The sequence below is a fragment of the Clupea harengus genome, chromosome 12, assembly GCF_900700415.2.
Source record: "Clupea harengus chromosome 12, Ch_v2.0.2, whole genome shotgun sequence".
In the NCBI taxonomy this organism is placed as follows: domain Eukaryota; kingdom Metazoa; phylum Chordata; class Actinopteri; order Clupeiformes; family Clupeidae; genus Clupea; species Clupea harengus.
The window spans coordinates 27,252,651-27,269,653 of NC_045163.1; the positions used below are offsets into that span (position 1 = coordinate 27,252,651).

The 17,003-nt window shown below is 44.1% G+C and overlaps 2 protein-coding genes across 4 annotated transcripts in view; both read left to right on the plus strand.

The window, feature by feature from the left end:
• pam (peptidylglycine alpha-amidating monooxygenase) overlaps positions 1–6,519 on the plus strand; it is a 66,403-nt gene extending 59,884 nt beyond the window's left edge. For 2 of the 3 annotated variants that reach the window (XM_031578139.2, XM_031578141.2), the window contains 5 exons: positions 63–162; positions 1,427–1,480; positions 2,998–3,423; positions 4,206–4,265; positions 5,540–6,519. In XM_031578139.2, the coding sequence (XP_031433999.1) occupies positions 63–162; positions 1,427–1,480; positions 2,998–3,423; positions 4,206–4,265; positions 5,540–5,727 (828 nt within the window). In that variant the 3' untranslated portion in view covers positions 5,728–6,519. The remainder of the gene's footprint in view (positions 1–62; positions 163–1,426; positions 1,481–2,997; positions 3,424–4,205; positions 4,266–5,539) is intronic. The other variant, XM_031578140.2, reaches the window with a different exon arrangement.
• Positions 6,520–8,157: 1,638 nt separating this feature from the next.
• Positions 8,158–17,003, plus strand: part of ppip5k2 (diphosphoinositol pentakisphosphate kinase 2) — a 41,423-nt gene continuing 32,577 nt past the window's right edge. Inside the window, exons 1-5 of the mRNA XM_031578352.2 lie at positions 8,158–8,570; positions 10,996–11,559; positions 12,659–12,854; positions 14,447–14,537; positions 15,507–15,592. Coding sequence (XP_031434212.1) covers positions 11,398–11,559; positions 12,659–12,854; positions 14,447–14,537; positions 15,507–15,592 — 535 coding nt within the window. The 5' untranslated portion in view covers positions 8,158–8,570; positions 10,996–11,397. The remainder of the gene's footprint in view (positions 8,571–10,995; positions 11,560–12,658; positions 12,855–14,446; positions 14,538–15,506; positions 15,593–17,003) is intronic.

Sequence of the window (17,003 nt, forward strand, 5' to 3'; positions counted from 1 at the left end):
GCCGCAAATTGCCGCATAGATGGTTAAAATATTCTTTTGTTTTGTTTGTGTTTTCATTGTAGGAGTTCAAGATGCCTCACGACATCGTGGTCAGCAGAGACGGAAGTGTTTTTGTTGCAGACGCCGACACCAACTCTGTTTTCAAGTTTGTCCCCGGAGGAAGTGAGTTCAAAAAGGAAAAATCTGACATTCCCAATCTCAGCCAGCCCAAAGTGTGTGCTTGCCAATCTGACATTCCCAATCTCAGCCAGCCCAAAGTGTGTGCTTGCCAATCTGACATTCCCAATCTCAGCCAGCCCAAAGTGTGTGCTTGCCAATCTGACATTCCCAATCTCAGCCAGCCCAAAGTGTGTGCTTGCTAATCTGACATGCCCAATCTCAGCCAGCCCAAAGTGTGTGCTTGCTTTTTTTGTGTGTGATCACTGGAGTTTTTTTACACCTTCAAACCTGACAGAAGCGCAGACAAGTTTAGGAGGGAAAGGTTGCAGTCAGTAAGCAGTCTTTAGAAGGAAAAGTTTAACAAAGTACAGCGATGGTCAAGTTAGGATTTTTGGAGCATATCTCTGACCCCATACCACATTCAGTGAGCTCATCATTTATTGATCATTTTATAGATATTTCATAGACTTCATGGAATAGTAACGGTACACAATATCTGTGTTGTCTCTGCAACATGATCCTCACAGAATACACATACAATATGCCAAACGGAAAAGGTTATACTCCACATGGAAAATGTGTGATTTACGGACATCAGGACATTTCTGACGCAGAGTGGATGAATACAGTTATATTTAACATGCAATATTATCCACTGACAGCCATTTACAATCACTGACACTTTGAATGATCTTGAACTTCATTAGGTTATGACCTGTTTCCATTGAAAGTGTACCAGACGTGGGAGGTCTATGTCTTTCGCTGTGAATACTCAGTGAGACTCAGTGAAAGAGCTGAAGCGCTGGCTCATCAGAGCTCGCTGTCCTTGGGCAGTGGGGAGAGGAGATCGAAACACGCTAGCGCACAGGCCTGGAGTAGACGGCTCCCTTTTACGTGAAATAACAGACGGATCTGAGCTCCAGTAGCTCGGGGTGAATGGCCAAGGACATTTCATAGAGTCGAGAGCGCTACAGTTGAGGCATTTCATAGAGTCGAGAGCGCTACAGTTGAGGCATTTCTAATGGTGCCTACGCAATGAAGTGACACTGAACGGAATGGCAAGTTTTCAGACACAGAGTGTGAATGTGTGGGGAGAAGGACAAAATGGTGGAAGGAGTCTGGCATCGGTTGCTTTTCCTTGATGTTGCGCCAGGGTCTGATGTCAGATTAAGGTGCCTGCTGTTGAATGTAATTAGCAAAAAAACTTGCTGCGACAGTATCGGCCAAAAATTGAACAATTGATTTTCTGTGCCCCCCCCCCCCTCAGAAGCAGAGCACCGGTCTGTGAAAAAGGGTGGAATTGAAGTCGCGGAAATTGAAGGTACAAACCTTTTTACATTGTTTTTTCCCCCCCGCAATACCAAAATAATTTCTTTTGACATTGTAGTTCCATGTGAAATCACTTGCATTATTTTGGTGTAGCCTACTGCAATTATTTGTTTGCTAAATGTGGATGTGCATGGTGAGTAGTTAGGCACTCTGGCCTTAGCTGTGACACACTGGTCATTGGTGAGTAGTTAGGCACTCTGGCCTTAGCTGTGACACACTGGTCATTGGTGAGTAGTTAGGCACTCTTGCCTTACCTGTGACACACTGGTCATTGGTGAGTAGTTAAGCACTCTGGCCTTAGCTGTGACACACTGGTCATTGGTGAGTAGTTAGGCACTCTGGCCTTAGCTGTGACACACTGGTCATTGGTGAGTAGTTAGGCACTCTGGCCTTAGCTGTGACACACTGGTCATTGGTGAGTAGTTAGGCACTCTGGCCTTAGCTGTGACACACTGGTCATTGGTGAGTAGTTAGGCACTCTGGCCTTACCTGTGACACACTGGTCATTGGTGAACCATCATTTTCAGACCAACATGTGTGAGAGTGACTACACCTGGTATTTGACCCATGAAACTCTTGCTGCTGAAAGCGCCTCGTTCCCCCTATGATTAGGGCCTCCCTCTTGCATCCCCGGCCCTAGCCCATAATCGACGCACACTCGAACACGAAGGCAAGGGGAGTCAAGTTACTGCTGTTTGACAACACCATCTGGCACTGAAAACAGCATCTAAGAGTATATACACAGAATGTACAAGTCTTTTTTTTTATCGTACTGATTTAAAACCTCTTGTTTCCACACCCCCCCCCTAGCAGCCTACTGTTCAGGATATTCCCCCCCACCATTCAAATTGATACGATTTAGTGTGAATATGAATTGATTTTTTTTAACTTGGTGTGAAAGCAATTTGAGCAGTCCTCCATTGAAGATTAAAATGGGTGAAGAAAGACAAGCATGCAGGAACACAGAATAATAACAATTTCCCCCGACGCCGACTGTGAATACAAAATCCCCTCCTGCTTTTCGGCCGCAAAGCCACCGAGGCTTAGCGGCGTTAGTTGGGCCTCCAGTTTTTGAAACGGCACTCAAACATTGGCTCTGTCGTCAAAACAGCCTGCCTTACTCAGCGCAGGGAGTAATTAGCTTCAGCCAAAATCCCAAACTGACAGACGTGGAGTTGTCAGAACAAATTAGTATTACAAAGTCTGAAATGCTTAAATAACACAACAACAAAAAGTCTGTGTGTAAAAACACAAGTTATCTCTATTGTTCTCTTCTCTTCTTTTCTCTTCTTTTCTCATCTTTTATTTCTTCTCCTCACATGCTCTCACCTTCTCTTCTTTGCTCCTCTCCCCTCTTCTCTTTTACTCTCTTCTCTTCTCCCTCTCCTCTCTTCTCTTCTCTTCTCTTCTCTTCTCTCCTCCCCTCTTCTCCCCTCTTCTCTTTTCCTCTCTTCTCTTATCCCCTCTTCTCCCCTCTCCTCTCCCTTCCCTCTCCTCCACGCTGCTCAGAGACAGAGACCATTGTGCAGGCCATCCTGAAGCCTCTCCATAAGGTCCCTCCGCATGTTGCCATGCCAGCTGTTCAGAGGCCTCCTGAGGTCTCAGTCAAGCACCTGGACCACCTGGAGCACCTGGACCAGCAGAAACAGCTGAAACTGCATCAGCAGCAGCAGCCAGTCCCCGCCGTGGAGCCGCACAAGCAGGTGGAGGCACACAAGCAGGTGGAGGCACACAAGCAGGTGGAGGCACACAAGCAGGTGGAGGCGCACAAGCAGGTGGAGCAGGAGCACCACGAGAAGGAGCAGGAGAAGGAGCAGAGCGTGGTCAGGCAGGGCGTCTCCCCGGGCCTCATCACCGCGCTGCTGCTCATCCCGCTGGTGGTGGTGCTCGCCGTGGGGGTGTTCATCCGCTGGAGGAAGAGCCGCATGTATGGAGGTACTGGCACACCCCATAATAACTTGCACTTGTGCATATATGCTTTACTACGTGTTAAATACATGTGCATATATGCTTTACTACGTGTTAAATACATGTGCATATATGCTTCACAACGTGTTAAATACATGTGCATATATGCTTCACAACGTGTTAAATACATGTGCATATATGCTTTAAAATGTGTTAAATACATGTGCATATATGCTTTACAATGTGTTAAATATATGTGCATATTGTGTATATGTAAAAACTGACACATTGTTGTATGATTGCGGTATTAGCTGGGTATAAGTTTCATGAATTAAGTGGATTAGGAATACACTTATATGTGTGTTTTGTTTGTTATAAAAATAAATATTGTGATTTTTTTTTTATCACAGTCTTCAATGATAATTTCATTCCATTGGTTTGAAGAGAGAACAGGATGTGGCTATGGCTATGATCCATGAAATATAAATCAGTAGTTTCCACCCCCACTTTGAGATGTCTGATGAGAACCGCCTCAGTTCTGTTATCGGAGCAGATCAAATGACAGGCTGTCAGAGATGATCTGGACAGGATCCTGTCTGCGTTTACCATGCTTGTTATTTTAGGAGCGATTTAATATGAAAATGACTGCTGAGAAAAATAGCAGTTTTGTAATTAATTCTGCTCTGGAACATTTAGAGGTCTGTGTGTGTGGTGTGTGTGTGTGTAGTGTGTGTGTGTGTGTGTGCGCGCATACCGCTGGGCATTTTATATTGTAGGTATTTCATCAGTCTTTCCCTCCCCTGTTCTAGATGACTACGAGGTAAAACTGGAGCCAAACTCCTCCGGTGGAATCCTGGGAAAGCTGAGAGGTATGTGTGTGTCCTCACTTCCAAACACTTCCCACTTCACTGAGAAACCTGGCAAAGTAAACATGGAATAAAATGGAGGTTTGCAGGTGTGCGTGCGCCTGATGATGTGGAGGGCTAGGTCAATTCATTTGTGTAGTGTAGCCTGCCATCTAGTGGCCAACTCGCAGGACTGCAGTTGTAACCCCCCCCCCCATACCCCCTTGGGCACTGACTCCACTTCACAAAGCAAAGCATTTAACCCATTAAAGCGCATCAGCCCAGGCCTGGAGGCCATCTTGCCTGGAATGAGGCCACTGTGTCAGGATGATCTCCACTCTCACCATCTGACCACACCAAACTGCCTGTAGCCTGGAGGGAGAGGCTGCGCTGAAGCCCATTCAGACTTGTGGATAAGGTCGTGACCTTTCGCAGGGACTTTCCCAAAGTCAAACCCTTGGTGTGTCAGTAACTGAATTTGAACCTTTTTATATGTTCACCTGCTCAGTGCTATCTTGTCAGCAGACACATCATCCATACATCTGCAAGCACCTGGGATTAATAAAGTATCTATCTATCTATCTATCTATCTATCTATCTATCTATCTATCTATCTGAAGAACACCCTGTATAGTGAGGAGGGTGGAGACTCTGTGGTGCATTGAGTGCTAATTAAAGTGTGCTACTTCATGCAGTTCTCTACAAAGACATAGAAATCTCATGAATTATGTACGATACGATGGATCCTGTTGAATTATCTTCAAAAGGCCCGGTGTGATGCCCTGCACTAAGATTCAAATCCACACTACGGCTCTATGAATATTTCATTTTCACTTAGTTTCTTTGTTCATTTTTCAGCAGTTGTACATAAAGTGCAGGTTTAGCATGAACGTCACGATGAAGGAGGTTAAGCTGAATTAATAAGGCATCAGTATGAGGCCACGCAAACAGGCCCACCACTGCTCCTGCGTGACTTCAGCTCAGGCCAGGTGATGAAGGGGGGTTAAGACGGCTCTGTTTTAGATGGCTTAGCACACTCACTGGGAGATAGATAGACTGGGAGTGCCCTTTCAGTTGGCCAAATGTTTTATGCGTTTGCGTCTTGCTTTAGGCTTTGATCCACCATTGTGTCTATTTTTTAAAGATATGATTTAAAACAATTGTCAAAAGCATGAAAATGTAGATGTTAGAATAATTAGAGTACGGTAACAACACTCCTGCCTGCTGTGTGTAAGACCCAGAGGATGTTGAATACTGCCCGTGATCATCTCACCTACACCTGTCCTTCCATCTCACAGGTAAAGCCGCAGGCTCCTTGAACCTTGGCAACTTCTTCGCCACGCACAAAGGCTACACCCGGCAAGGGTTCGACCGCCTGAGCACCGAGGGCAGCGACCAGGAGAAGGATGACGAGGACGCCACAGACTCGGAGAACGAGGAGTACTCCGCCCCCCCACTGCCCCCCATCACCTCCTCCTCCTCTTAGGAGCCCATAGACCCCCCCCCCCCCCCGTTACCTGCTGACCTGCCCGACACACGCTGCCCGCCAGAGCAATCCTTCTGTCCACCCACACCGTCAGGATGTACTTTAATCATATATGTAAAACTGTTCGTGTCGGCTGCCAACACATCTCTTCTTATTTATCTGTGCAAACATTTCCCCCCCCGTAGGAGCGCTTCTGACTGCCACTTTAATTTATTAGTTTTGGGGACCAGCTGTAGGAGTGAAGCACTGGCAGAGATATGGATTTAGCTCCAGATGATTATTTTATGGATTTAGCTCCAGATGATTATTTTGAAAATGGGTTTTATGGGATAAAGATAGAGCTTTATTTTTACTTTTTTCTTTTTTTTTGTTGCCAGGACTGAATTATTGTTCTTATATATACTTCCAAGTGATTTGATCAACCGGATAGCATTTCATAAGTTATCAGGTAATTGCTCCAGATTTTTGGTTGATGACTTATCTGTACATGTGTGCCTTTTGAATTGTGTATTTTTTGCCTTTCCGCAGCACCTGTTATTACATACGTGCCACATAATGAAAGCGCTGCTATTGTCATCTGTATTTTTTATTTTTTTGTTGTATCGCATTCAATGAAAGGCTAAAAAAAATTGAAGATTACTATTATTATGTATCTAAAGCTGTATTTACGACATTTTCCAAGCGGATGTATAAAATGTGTCTGATGTTTGTTGTGACACTGAAGTTTTATCGCAAGAATACTATTTTCAGTAACAATGTTATTTGTGTAATAAAGTGTCTGCAAAGCATCAACCACTTGTGAATTTTTTGCTCAGTTATATGGTGGTGTTGAAGTGTGTGTGTGTGTATTCTGGAATTCAAGCTACAATTATGTTCAAATATATGGTGTGATTCTCATCATAGAAGAGATGATCACCACAGATGAGAAATTCTGATTGGCTTGATACAGTTATTGCAGTTCTTCAATTCTATGTAAATTCTTGACATGGGCACTCTGAAATTATACAATACAGGAAAATCTGAAGAAACGTTTGACTAGAGGGACACCTATTGGCGATCCATGGTAAAGCATTGCTTAAGTTTACACTTTCTCATCCAAGTGGAAGATTGTAATTTTTTTAATTTCATTATATTCTTCAATGATAATTTAATTCCATTGGTTTGAAGAGAGAACAGGATGTGTTGAACTAATACAGAATCTGAAACTGTGGCTATGAACCATGAAATATAAATCAGTAGTTTCCATCCCCACTTTGAGATGTCTGATGAGAACCGCCTCAGTTCTGTTATCGGAGCAGATAAAATCACAGGCTGTCAGAGATGATCTGGACAGGACCCTGTCTTACTTTACCATGCTTGTTATGTTATGAGCGATTTAATGTGAAAATGTAGCTCTGGAACATTTAGAGGTCTGTGTGTGTGTGTGTGTGCATTATGTACATAATTAACCATATATTTTCCATACATGTTTTACCTTTCTAATACGGGTGTTGTCAAAATAATAGGTTTAGATTTAAGTTTTAAACATCTGTGTTAAATCAAATGTACCTGTCTTATTGCCGGGTGAACCAGCGACTGGACCAGAGTATCTTTACCTGTCTAATGTGGAATCCCGTGCTGCAAAAGGGCAACCACACAACAGAAAATGTGTACCTATATAAGCAAATATATCATAACCACATGAAGAACACCAGTGTGGGATTTTACACTTCAGTATTCAGTAAATGACCATTTGGTTGCAACTCATTATTTTTGCCCAAATCAGCACAATTTTGCAACCTGTTACAAACGGTTGTGTTTACCAATGTGTGTTTTATATTCGTTTTTAAATTAATTAAACGTATCCTATTTTTGATATTTAAAAATGTGCTTTTTTGCAATACAGTATACAAAAATATACAGACAAGTGCTCATCATATCAGTTTTAAAACATTATCAGATAAGTAATATCAAATAAAATAATAAATAATAATAATAAAAAAACACAGGACAGATACATTTCATAAATTGGAAGCAAAAGTTAATTACGACAAGGAAAAAGGATGATATTATTCCACATTGAAGAGTTCTCTGTACATTTTAATTGTTCTATTACTTTTGGTTGTGTTTATCATATCCAGTGTGTCAGTATACTGCGCAAATTCATGTGAGAATCTGGTAAAATTAGGAGTCACCTGTGCATATCTGCTTTTGTGTATACGGAATTTGCCAAATAATATAATCAAATTAGTTATGAATTCCAACAACAAACAGCAACAGCCAGATAAAACGCCAGTGCTCATGTTCACCTACCTTTTTGACTCAGATTGAAAGATATATATTGTGTAAAACTAAAATTAATGTTAGAATTGACTGTAAAAGTGTCATCACTTATTTTGTTCATAAGAATAACGTTTTAAAGAGCTTGCAAAACGACCCCACCCCCTAGTGACGACATTTGTCTTGAGTGACGTTTTTTCTGGCTGTTGCTGGTGTTAGTGATTTTTAATACTGGCGCAAGAAACTGATGGTGTGCCAGGTTGCATACGGAAGAAAATAAGTTGAAACCTCCGTTTGAATATAGTCGAATTTTCAACTTTTATCTTAAATTAAGCTCTAGTTAGCTCATCGTAAGGATTTAAAACAGTTAATTCCCTCCACGACAAGAGATGATGCACTGTGACTAGCTACACAGCTAACGTTAGCATACTTGCTTTCTTGGCCGTTTATGCAGTGCTTGCTAACCAGATAGCTGTGTTTCAAGCTGATGTTAACAGGCTGCAGAAAGCAATGCAAATTATCCTTGGACCGAATTTCTTTTAAGTTGAACATATTGCGTATGATGCCTTCATAAACTACAAAAGGTAAGAAACAACAGTTACCCAAAGACTGGTTTTAATTGCATTAATTTGGTCAAAGTTTGCAAGCACGTGTTTTGAACAGCTATATGTGAATAGTTAAGATTGTCATAGAGACGTTTGTCATTTAACAGTTAGCTAACGTTAGTTTGGCTGAGCGAGTTAGCTTGCTAGCTATCGATAGAAGGGTCACTATGGTGTCGTGGTGCCTGATTGGAGATTGATCATACCCAGCATCATAACCCTTCAGTTCCCAGCTATTGCTTTTGTTATGTAGCTAACGTTAGCTGTAGCTGGTTATGCTAACTGATATCACTGTCTAACAAGCTTGCAAACCTGATAGTCCACCAAAATTAAACCAAACGCCAGGTCATCCTTCATGACATAACTAAGGAGAAGCTGCTATCGTTAGACCGCTAGCTCGCAAGGTTAACTTTAGGTATTAATTAGTGTTGTATAAATAGAATTAGTGTGGTATTATACGCTGTGCAAGTTAACATCTTAAGCCAGTCATCAAGTAATCTTCATTGTCTGTTGTGGTAGTTTGCTAGCTGTGTACCCGGTAACATGTAAAGATGTCCTATTATGGCTAAGTTAGCTATTGCTAGGGACCTACACAAATACAGGCTGCTGTTAATCAAGGATTGAAAACGTTAGTTTACGTTTTATATAATTTTCTGACACTTCAGACAAATGCATGGTGCATCCTCTGTTTTATGTAACGAAATGATACCGTTTCAGAAACAGGTCAGTTCTCTCTCTGTAGCTACAACGTGTTTGAGAAGATGTGACTTTTGGCAGACCATATGGCGTGTTGGTTCTTGGTGCATACGTTGCATATCTATAGCATTTATTAAGGTGCGTAGCAGTTCTGATGAAACCTGTTTGGTTGGCACAGTGTGCCATGTTTTAGTGATGTAGACTGAGACAAGGTGCCAGTGACAGATGTTCAGGCAGAGGGTGAGAAGGTCGACGGTGGGCAGCTACCTCCTGATGTGTATAAGGACGTCATTGTTTTGGCCACTGCAAAACAGGAAGGAGCACTCGGGTTAGCTGCTGAAACTGTGTTTCGTTAGTTCTTCCAAGCAGGTTCATGCATATAGTGCATGTATGTGTATATGGTGTGTTCAAGAAGTTTAGAGTTTGTGTGTTTACTTGTCAAGAGTTTTAGTGCTAAGCTGACCAAAAGGCTTCAGTTGATAGCCCACGGTAAAGAAGTGCTGGTGAGGTTGCATAGACTTACTTGTAAATAACTGTTGGTAAACAGCTGATTTGTGCACAGATGTTTAGGAACCTGTGTTTGCACCAGTTATGGCACTAGGGATGCGTTTGTCATGGACGAGAGTGTGTTTGTGGAGACATATTTTATTTAATTATGAATCATCGCTGCTTCTTTCTTCCTTTTAGGTCCATTCATTTACCTAATTCAAATTCAGTATAAAGACCCCCTAATAATTACGCTGTTCAGTAATCATTCTTTGCTTGTCAACAAGAATAATAGTCATGAACATGCTAGCTCTCTCGGTATTCACAAATCCGTTTAAGTATTCCTTCTTTGGCTGCAGCATAGTGTCTAATGCATGAGCTCTGGGGAGATTACCCTGCTAGGATGACTATATCTGCGGATCATAAGGACAGAGGAACACTGCTGCTGCTTCAGCCATTAAGACTGTGCCCGTGAAGAAGTGGGGCGACTGGTTTTAGGACCTGTGCTCAGGATCCTGTTCCATGTGTGTTTCTTCGAGCCAGAGGAAAACATTGTTGCACAATAGAGCGCTGTTTGGCAGGTTCCCAGGGAGTTCCTGTTTGCTCATGGAATCCCCCTCTAAAATATGTATTTAATCTGCACTTGCATGTGATATAGTGTGTCAGCGTGCAGCATACGGTTTCTCATGTTTGTTCGGGAATAGATTGACCCCCTAATCTGAGATGATTCGAGTGCCCACTTATGAAGTAGTGGTGGTGTTGGATTTCTCCGTGTTCATTTTCAAAATACACACCCATTCCATTTATACGTGGTCTTTAAACACAGAACAAACACAGACTCTCTTTCCCAAAGGGAGTTGTTTTCTCTGGATACTCTGGCTAAACCTGAGAGCGTGCAGTGAAGGTAGGGTTGAACCATTAATAAGGATAGACAGCCATATTCTAGCCCTGCTTGCTAGCAGGAAGTAAAACCTCACCATATGATATGGGTTGTCTCTGCAGTCACCCGCTGTAAATTGTTATGGAAACAGCCGGCTAGCCTGTGCTGATACTGCAGTTAGAGAAACTTTGGATTGATACATTATCCCGAAACAGTGTCTTGGAAGCGAGTCATATTCCCATGCCCTAATCTGCAATATAATCTGTGAAAAAAGACCTTCTGGTGTTGTGACGTTAATCCCTGTGTGTGTGTGTGTGGGTGTGTGGGTGTGTGTGTGTGTTACAGGGAGCTCCATGCTGATTTCAGAAGACCAAGATGAGGGGAGAGAAGCCTGGGCTCACCCCTTGTAAAGACGCCTGTCACATGGACGCGTAGCCAAATCAGGCCATTTCCTCCTCTGTCGGCTTAATCTGCCTCTCACGGCGGACTAGACCAGACAGAAAGAGAGAGAGCGAGAGAGAGAGAAGAGGGATCGGAAGTGACAGACAGAGACAAACGCGCAGAGGGACGAGAGAGTGGCTATTATTGGAGCTCTGGAGGCACGGCCAGGAGCTCTCAGCATAGGTCCAGCGGTGCGGAGCGTCTTCTCAGCATAGGTCCAGCTGTGCGGAGCGGCTTCGGGCAGACAGGGCACTCCCGCCGCCCCCCCGTGGCCCCACACACACCCCTCAGCGGCCCTGGGCGACCATGTCTGCGGGGGAGCCGGACGCCGATCCCCCCCGCTTCTTTGTCGGCGCTGATGAGGGAGAGGGCGACGAGCTCCTGGACCCGGGCCGGGTGCTGGGCTACGACTGTCTGTACGAGAACGTGGAGGAAGAGGAGGAGGACGATGACGAAGAGTACGACTCTGTAAGTCACCAGGAAAACCGATGCATTCACATAGTTGCTTTTTTTTAAATATATTTTGTTCCTGTTCAAATTGAATACACTTTTCTAGTATTATGAATCAATCAATCAATCAATCAATCAATCAATCAATCTTGCTTGGCTGTGCTGTGAATGTACTGTAGGGCTAGGCATGACAGGGAAGGCATTTTATTTGGATCCCAGTCTGCTTTTAAAAAAAGTACTTACTGTATGCCTGTATGCCTACTTTGCCTTAGAACTGAAGATTTAGGCCACTTCAAAGAACATACCGTTAGACATCATCATGTATGATATTCATCCTAAAAATATCGCCCAGCCCAAATGTACTGTTAATTCATTTTATGTGACTGCAAACCCTTCAGTAACAATGTGATCTGTTGGTTTGAAGTAAGACCTTTGCCACACTCCCAGTTAAATATTAAAATGTGGCCCAAGTGTTGAGCCGGGTAAACAGTGACCCATCCCTGGTTGATGCTAAATTGCAAGCAGCCAAGGCTAACTTCAGTCAGTCGACTGTGCAACAGCTGTGACCCTCCAGGCCTAAGTGCCTCTTTCCAAAGGCTCTCTGAAGGGCACCTCTGTGGTTTGTGGGACATTACACTGTAAATATTATTTTACCTCCATATAAGCCTAGGGGTTGCCCACCACAGCCAATGGTGGCGACTGTTGCCATTTCTCTGGCAACACCTGGTTTTTTTCCCATTCTTTTCAATGACCTCTATTTGTTTAAAAAAAAAAAAAAACTAGAATCTAACTCAAGCCTGTATCATAGCAACCTAGGACATATGTAGCAACCTATCCTAGGTGTATTATACCAGGAAGATGACAAAGTAGACCCTCAAAGGGTTAAAAAAAAGTTAAACTGTGTTCATGTAATGGCTAGAAGAACGTTGCAAGGCTGCAAGTTAAGTGCAGGATGGTATGTCGCTTTCACTAGATCCATGGATTTTGTGCTAGAAGCTAAAAAGCAAAGCAAAAATATGATTTTGAGGAGATGGATGTGTAAAGTTAGATGTCCAACAGACACGTGTCCCTTTAACCCCCCCCTCTCCTCTCCCTCTCCCTGCTCCCCCCCTCATAGCCCCCAGAGAGGCAGATCGTGGTGGGCATCTGTGCCATGGCCAAGAAGTCCAAATCCAAGCCCATGAAGGAGATCCTGGAGCGCCTGTGCCTCTTCAAGTACATCACCGTGGTGACCTTTGAGGAGGAGGTCATCCTCAACGAGCCCGAGGAGAACTGGCCCCACTGCGACTGCCTCATCTCCTTCCACTCCAAAGGTAGATGATCACTGAGCTCATGATGTACGCGTGAAGAGTTCCCCACCGGCCGTGGGTCGTGCTGTTACAGGAGGAAACCCTCCTTTACACCCACTCTTCACAGGCCCAGTTGGGGAAAATGAATGCACATAGATGCATGCGCATGCAAAAGCCCCATGCACATAGATGCATGCGCATGCAAAAGCTCCATGCACATAGATGCATGCATATGCAAAAGCTCCATGCACATAGATGCATGCGCATGCAAAAGCCCCATGCATATAGATGCATGCGCATGCAAAAGCCCCATGCATATAGATGCATGCGCATGCAAAAGCCCCATGCACATAGATGCATGCGCATGCAAAAGCCCCATGCGCTCATACTGCCTGTGTGCACATACCTTACATGAACTCACACATACGTGCAGACGCTCCTGTACAAATACACGCCCCCAAGACATATGTGCGTTCACTGGCACGCACGCACACACACACACACACACACATACTCCTTCCTGCACGTACTCTCTCACATACGGGCCTCACTGTGTGCTTTCACATTGCGTGTCTTTCATGGCCCCGCGGCCCCGTCTGCACTACCCCGCTCAGCTGTAAACAACAGGAAATACCTGCGGAGGGTTTAGTTTGAGTGAGGTCAGTGCATTCCTTCCCCTTCGTGTTGTGCAAGTGACAACAACTAACTAACATGTCCCAACACCTTTCACTGTCCAAACATATCAAAACAAGTAGCCAAGTTGTTTGGGTTTAGCCTCTGTACAAGAGACCAAAAGAGTTGCAGTGAAAGGATGGACAATGTGCAATACTGTGCTAGCTATACTGTGCTAGCTATGTCCAATGGAAGAAGTTAGCCAAGTGGGAGTAAGACTGAAAAAATGTAGGACCTGAGTGTAAAGGTAGCATAAAATATCACACCCTAGTATTTATGGTGTCTCTATATGCGTGCGCTCCACTACGGTCTTCGTATCCTCTTTTTTTTTTTTTTTTTCTTTTTTTTTTAAATTAGGTGCAGCATGTATGAAGTGAGTTTGCACATTTGTACTTTTTGAGTGATTTATGGCCTGATTTAAAAGACTAATTTGGCAACTGCCCGCTGGATGAAAACACATTTGTTGACTGGTTCTCTCGGCGAGCCTTGAGGACCACTGCCAGCACTGATGCCATTCGTTGGGGGGTGGGGAGGTGTGGAGGTGGAGGTGGGGATGGCACGGCACCCACCCACCCACCCGTCTGCTGCCAGCTGCCTCCGCATAATTGTAGCAATTTGTCATGACCCGGTTAAGGACCGCTAGTTTCCTCTCCCGCTTGGGCCAAGAGGATGAGCAGCGGCTCGTGTTAATGTAATACATCACATTGTTGATTCAAGAACGTCAATTTCATATTTGCAAAAAATCAGTTTGGCTAATGTTTTTTTTTGTGTTTTATTGTCTGTGTGATTGATAAGGTGTCCATATTTTTTAGTGAATTTAAAATGTTGTGCTGCAAAACTACTTTGCTCCAAATAGCTCTGAAAGATGTTGCTTTCCAGACTGCACACTAATGTCTGATTGGTTGAAGATTCTTCCGAATCTTATGGGGATCATTGTCTGGCAGGTTTCCCCCTGGATAAAGCAGTGGCCTACGAGAAACTCAAGAACCCGTTTGTCATCAATGACCTGGACCTGCAGTACTGTATCCAGGACAGGTGAGCTCCAAGCCCTCTCAGGCCCTCATCTTTACTCCAAGCCCTCTCACCGGCCCTCTCATCTTTACTGCAGACCTCTCATCTTTACTGCAGGCCCTCTCACAGGCCCTCTCATCTTTACTGCAGACCCTCTCACAGGCTCATCTTTACTGCATTCACAAACCACTTTTGTATTTCCCTCGAGACCTTGCGGAAAGGCTTTGAATAACTATTTAGTAATTTTCTGATGCACCAGAACTTTTTCAATATTACCAAGGCTTGTTTCTGGTTTTCGTAAACTGTAGTGTTTCTCAGGCTAGAGTTGATCAGGAAAGTCCACTGATAAACATCGGAGTTTTTCCTAACAATCTGCTTGCGTGTGAGAGCAGGAAGTCATTCTTTACCAGGATGGCCTGGTTATTTGCCTACTGTGAGTCCGAGAGCCAGAGAGCCAGAGAAGGCATATCCATTTCAGTTGCAAAGCAGCTATTATCGAGCATCGGGTCACTGACGTAACTGTATCAGTTGTATCTGATGAGTTTGAGGAGCATTAGAAGCAGACACGCCTCACACAGACACCAACGCTCCCCCCTCGGTGCATAAGCAGTAGTGTTTGTGATAACGGCTCACGCACCAATACACACACACTGTTGATTGAGGCGAGCTCGTCTGTGTTCAGTCATGGGATGGACACCTGCTGCTGTACATGAGACAGCCTGCCAACAGAGCAGACTGTGTGACTCCTGCCTGCCATAAGCACCGTGATTCAATTACCTGTCACATGATTGGACGGCCACATACATAGGAAGGGGGTGTGTGTGTGTGTGTGTGTGTGTGTGTGTGTGTGTGTGTGTGTGTGTGTGTGTGTGTGTGTGTGTGTGTGTGTGTGTGTGTGTGTGTGTGTGTGTGTGTGTGTGTGTGTGTGTGTGTGTGTGTGTTTCGTGAGGTTTTTGTTCAAATGTTCCTAATTATTGCCAAATTCTTTTGCAGGAGAGAAGTGTACCGGATCTTGAAGGCAGAGGGAATCCAACTTCCACGTTTTGCAGTTCTAAACCGGGACCCCGCTCAACCAGAAGGTGTGTGTGTGTGTGTGTGTGTGTGTGCGCATGAATGACATTCCTTACATTTTAGAAAATGTACCAAGAGAAACCACTGAGTGCTCATTAATGGTCATGTGTTCCAGTGTTCATCCAGTGGTCTCTTTCAACGATTGTCGTGTATGACTGTAGATCAGCATTAGGAGAGCCTTGCCATGCCCTGCCTGTGTATGTTATGGAACGAAGAGATGCTGAGAATCACTTTACTCTCCAGAGAGCATGTCAGTCTCTCCATTCTTTACCTCCTGTATCCATGGCAGCCACACTCCGTCTCAGTGGCCATGGCAACATCTGTTTCATTCCAGGCTTTCTGCAGGGCTCCGGTGAGGGCTTGGCCTGGCCGATCTAATCCGGCCAGATTGAGCTCAGCCTTCGTCATATGGTCAAAGTGATTGTGCCCACATACTCGTTTCTCATTCTCTCTCTTTCTCTTTCTTTCTCTCTCTCTCTCTCTCTCTTTCCGGCCATCTCCAGCTCCGGCGTCTTTGTCTTTCTTTATCTTCTCTGTGTCATTCTCTCTCCCCACCCAATATATCTCTGTCTCTGTCTCTGTCTCTGTCTCTGTCTCTGTCTCTGTCTCTCTCTCTCTCTCTCTCTCTCTCTCTCTCTCTCTCGTTCTCGCTCTCTCTTTCTCTTTCTCTTGTTTTCTCTCATTCTCTCTCTCTCTCTGCCTCTCCAGCCTTTTCCCATCTTTATTTCTCTTCTCTGTCCCTCTCTTCTCCAATCTCTCGCTCATCCTCATCTCCTTTCCCTCCTTTTTTCCACTAATGAAAAGTCACTGATGGTCAGCAGGTCAACTCGACTCAACTAGATTGAGCTTTTCGTTGGTTAACCCCAAACATCCCCTATTGTTTGTGTCTCGCCTAAGAAGCTTAAAAGAGCTCAGAGGCTCAGAGTGCACATGCGGGAATTATTACAAAACCAAACATTTTCATTTTTATAAGACTTTCGGAGCATGAATTTCTAAGAAATGAAATGCCCATTTTGTAAATAAATAAATGTGTGTGTTATGCAATGCAAACATAGCCCAGGCCTGCTTGTGCAGTGAGAAAGAAGATTTGGTCTAAAAGTTTGGTTTTGGCTTGAGATTGAGTTTACACCATGCAGAACGGTGCCGTTTTCACAGGGATTGTAATTACTGGTTGCTGACATTTTGAGGTATTTGCCAATTGCATCCCTCGCTGCTTGGCTAAACTTGTACTTTTTTTTATTGAAAAAGAGTGAAACACAGTAGAAAAACATTTCCCAGAGTAGCAGCAGCAGCAGTTTTGGGACTGAAACATAACAGCAGTGATGGACGTCCTGCATGTGGACCGAGATGAAGATGTCAGGGTCCCTCAGTCATCAGAGGAGCGGCAGGCATGGAGGAGAGGAATTATGGGATGTCTGA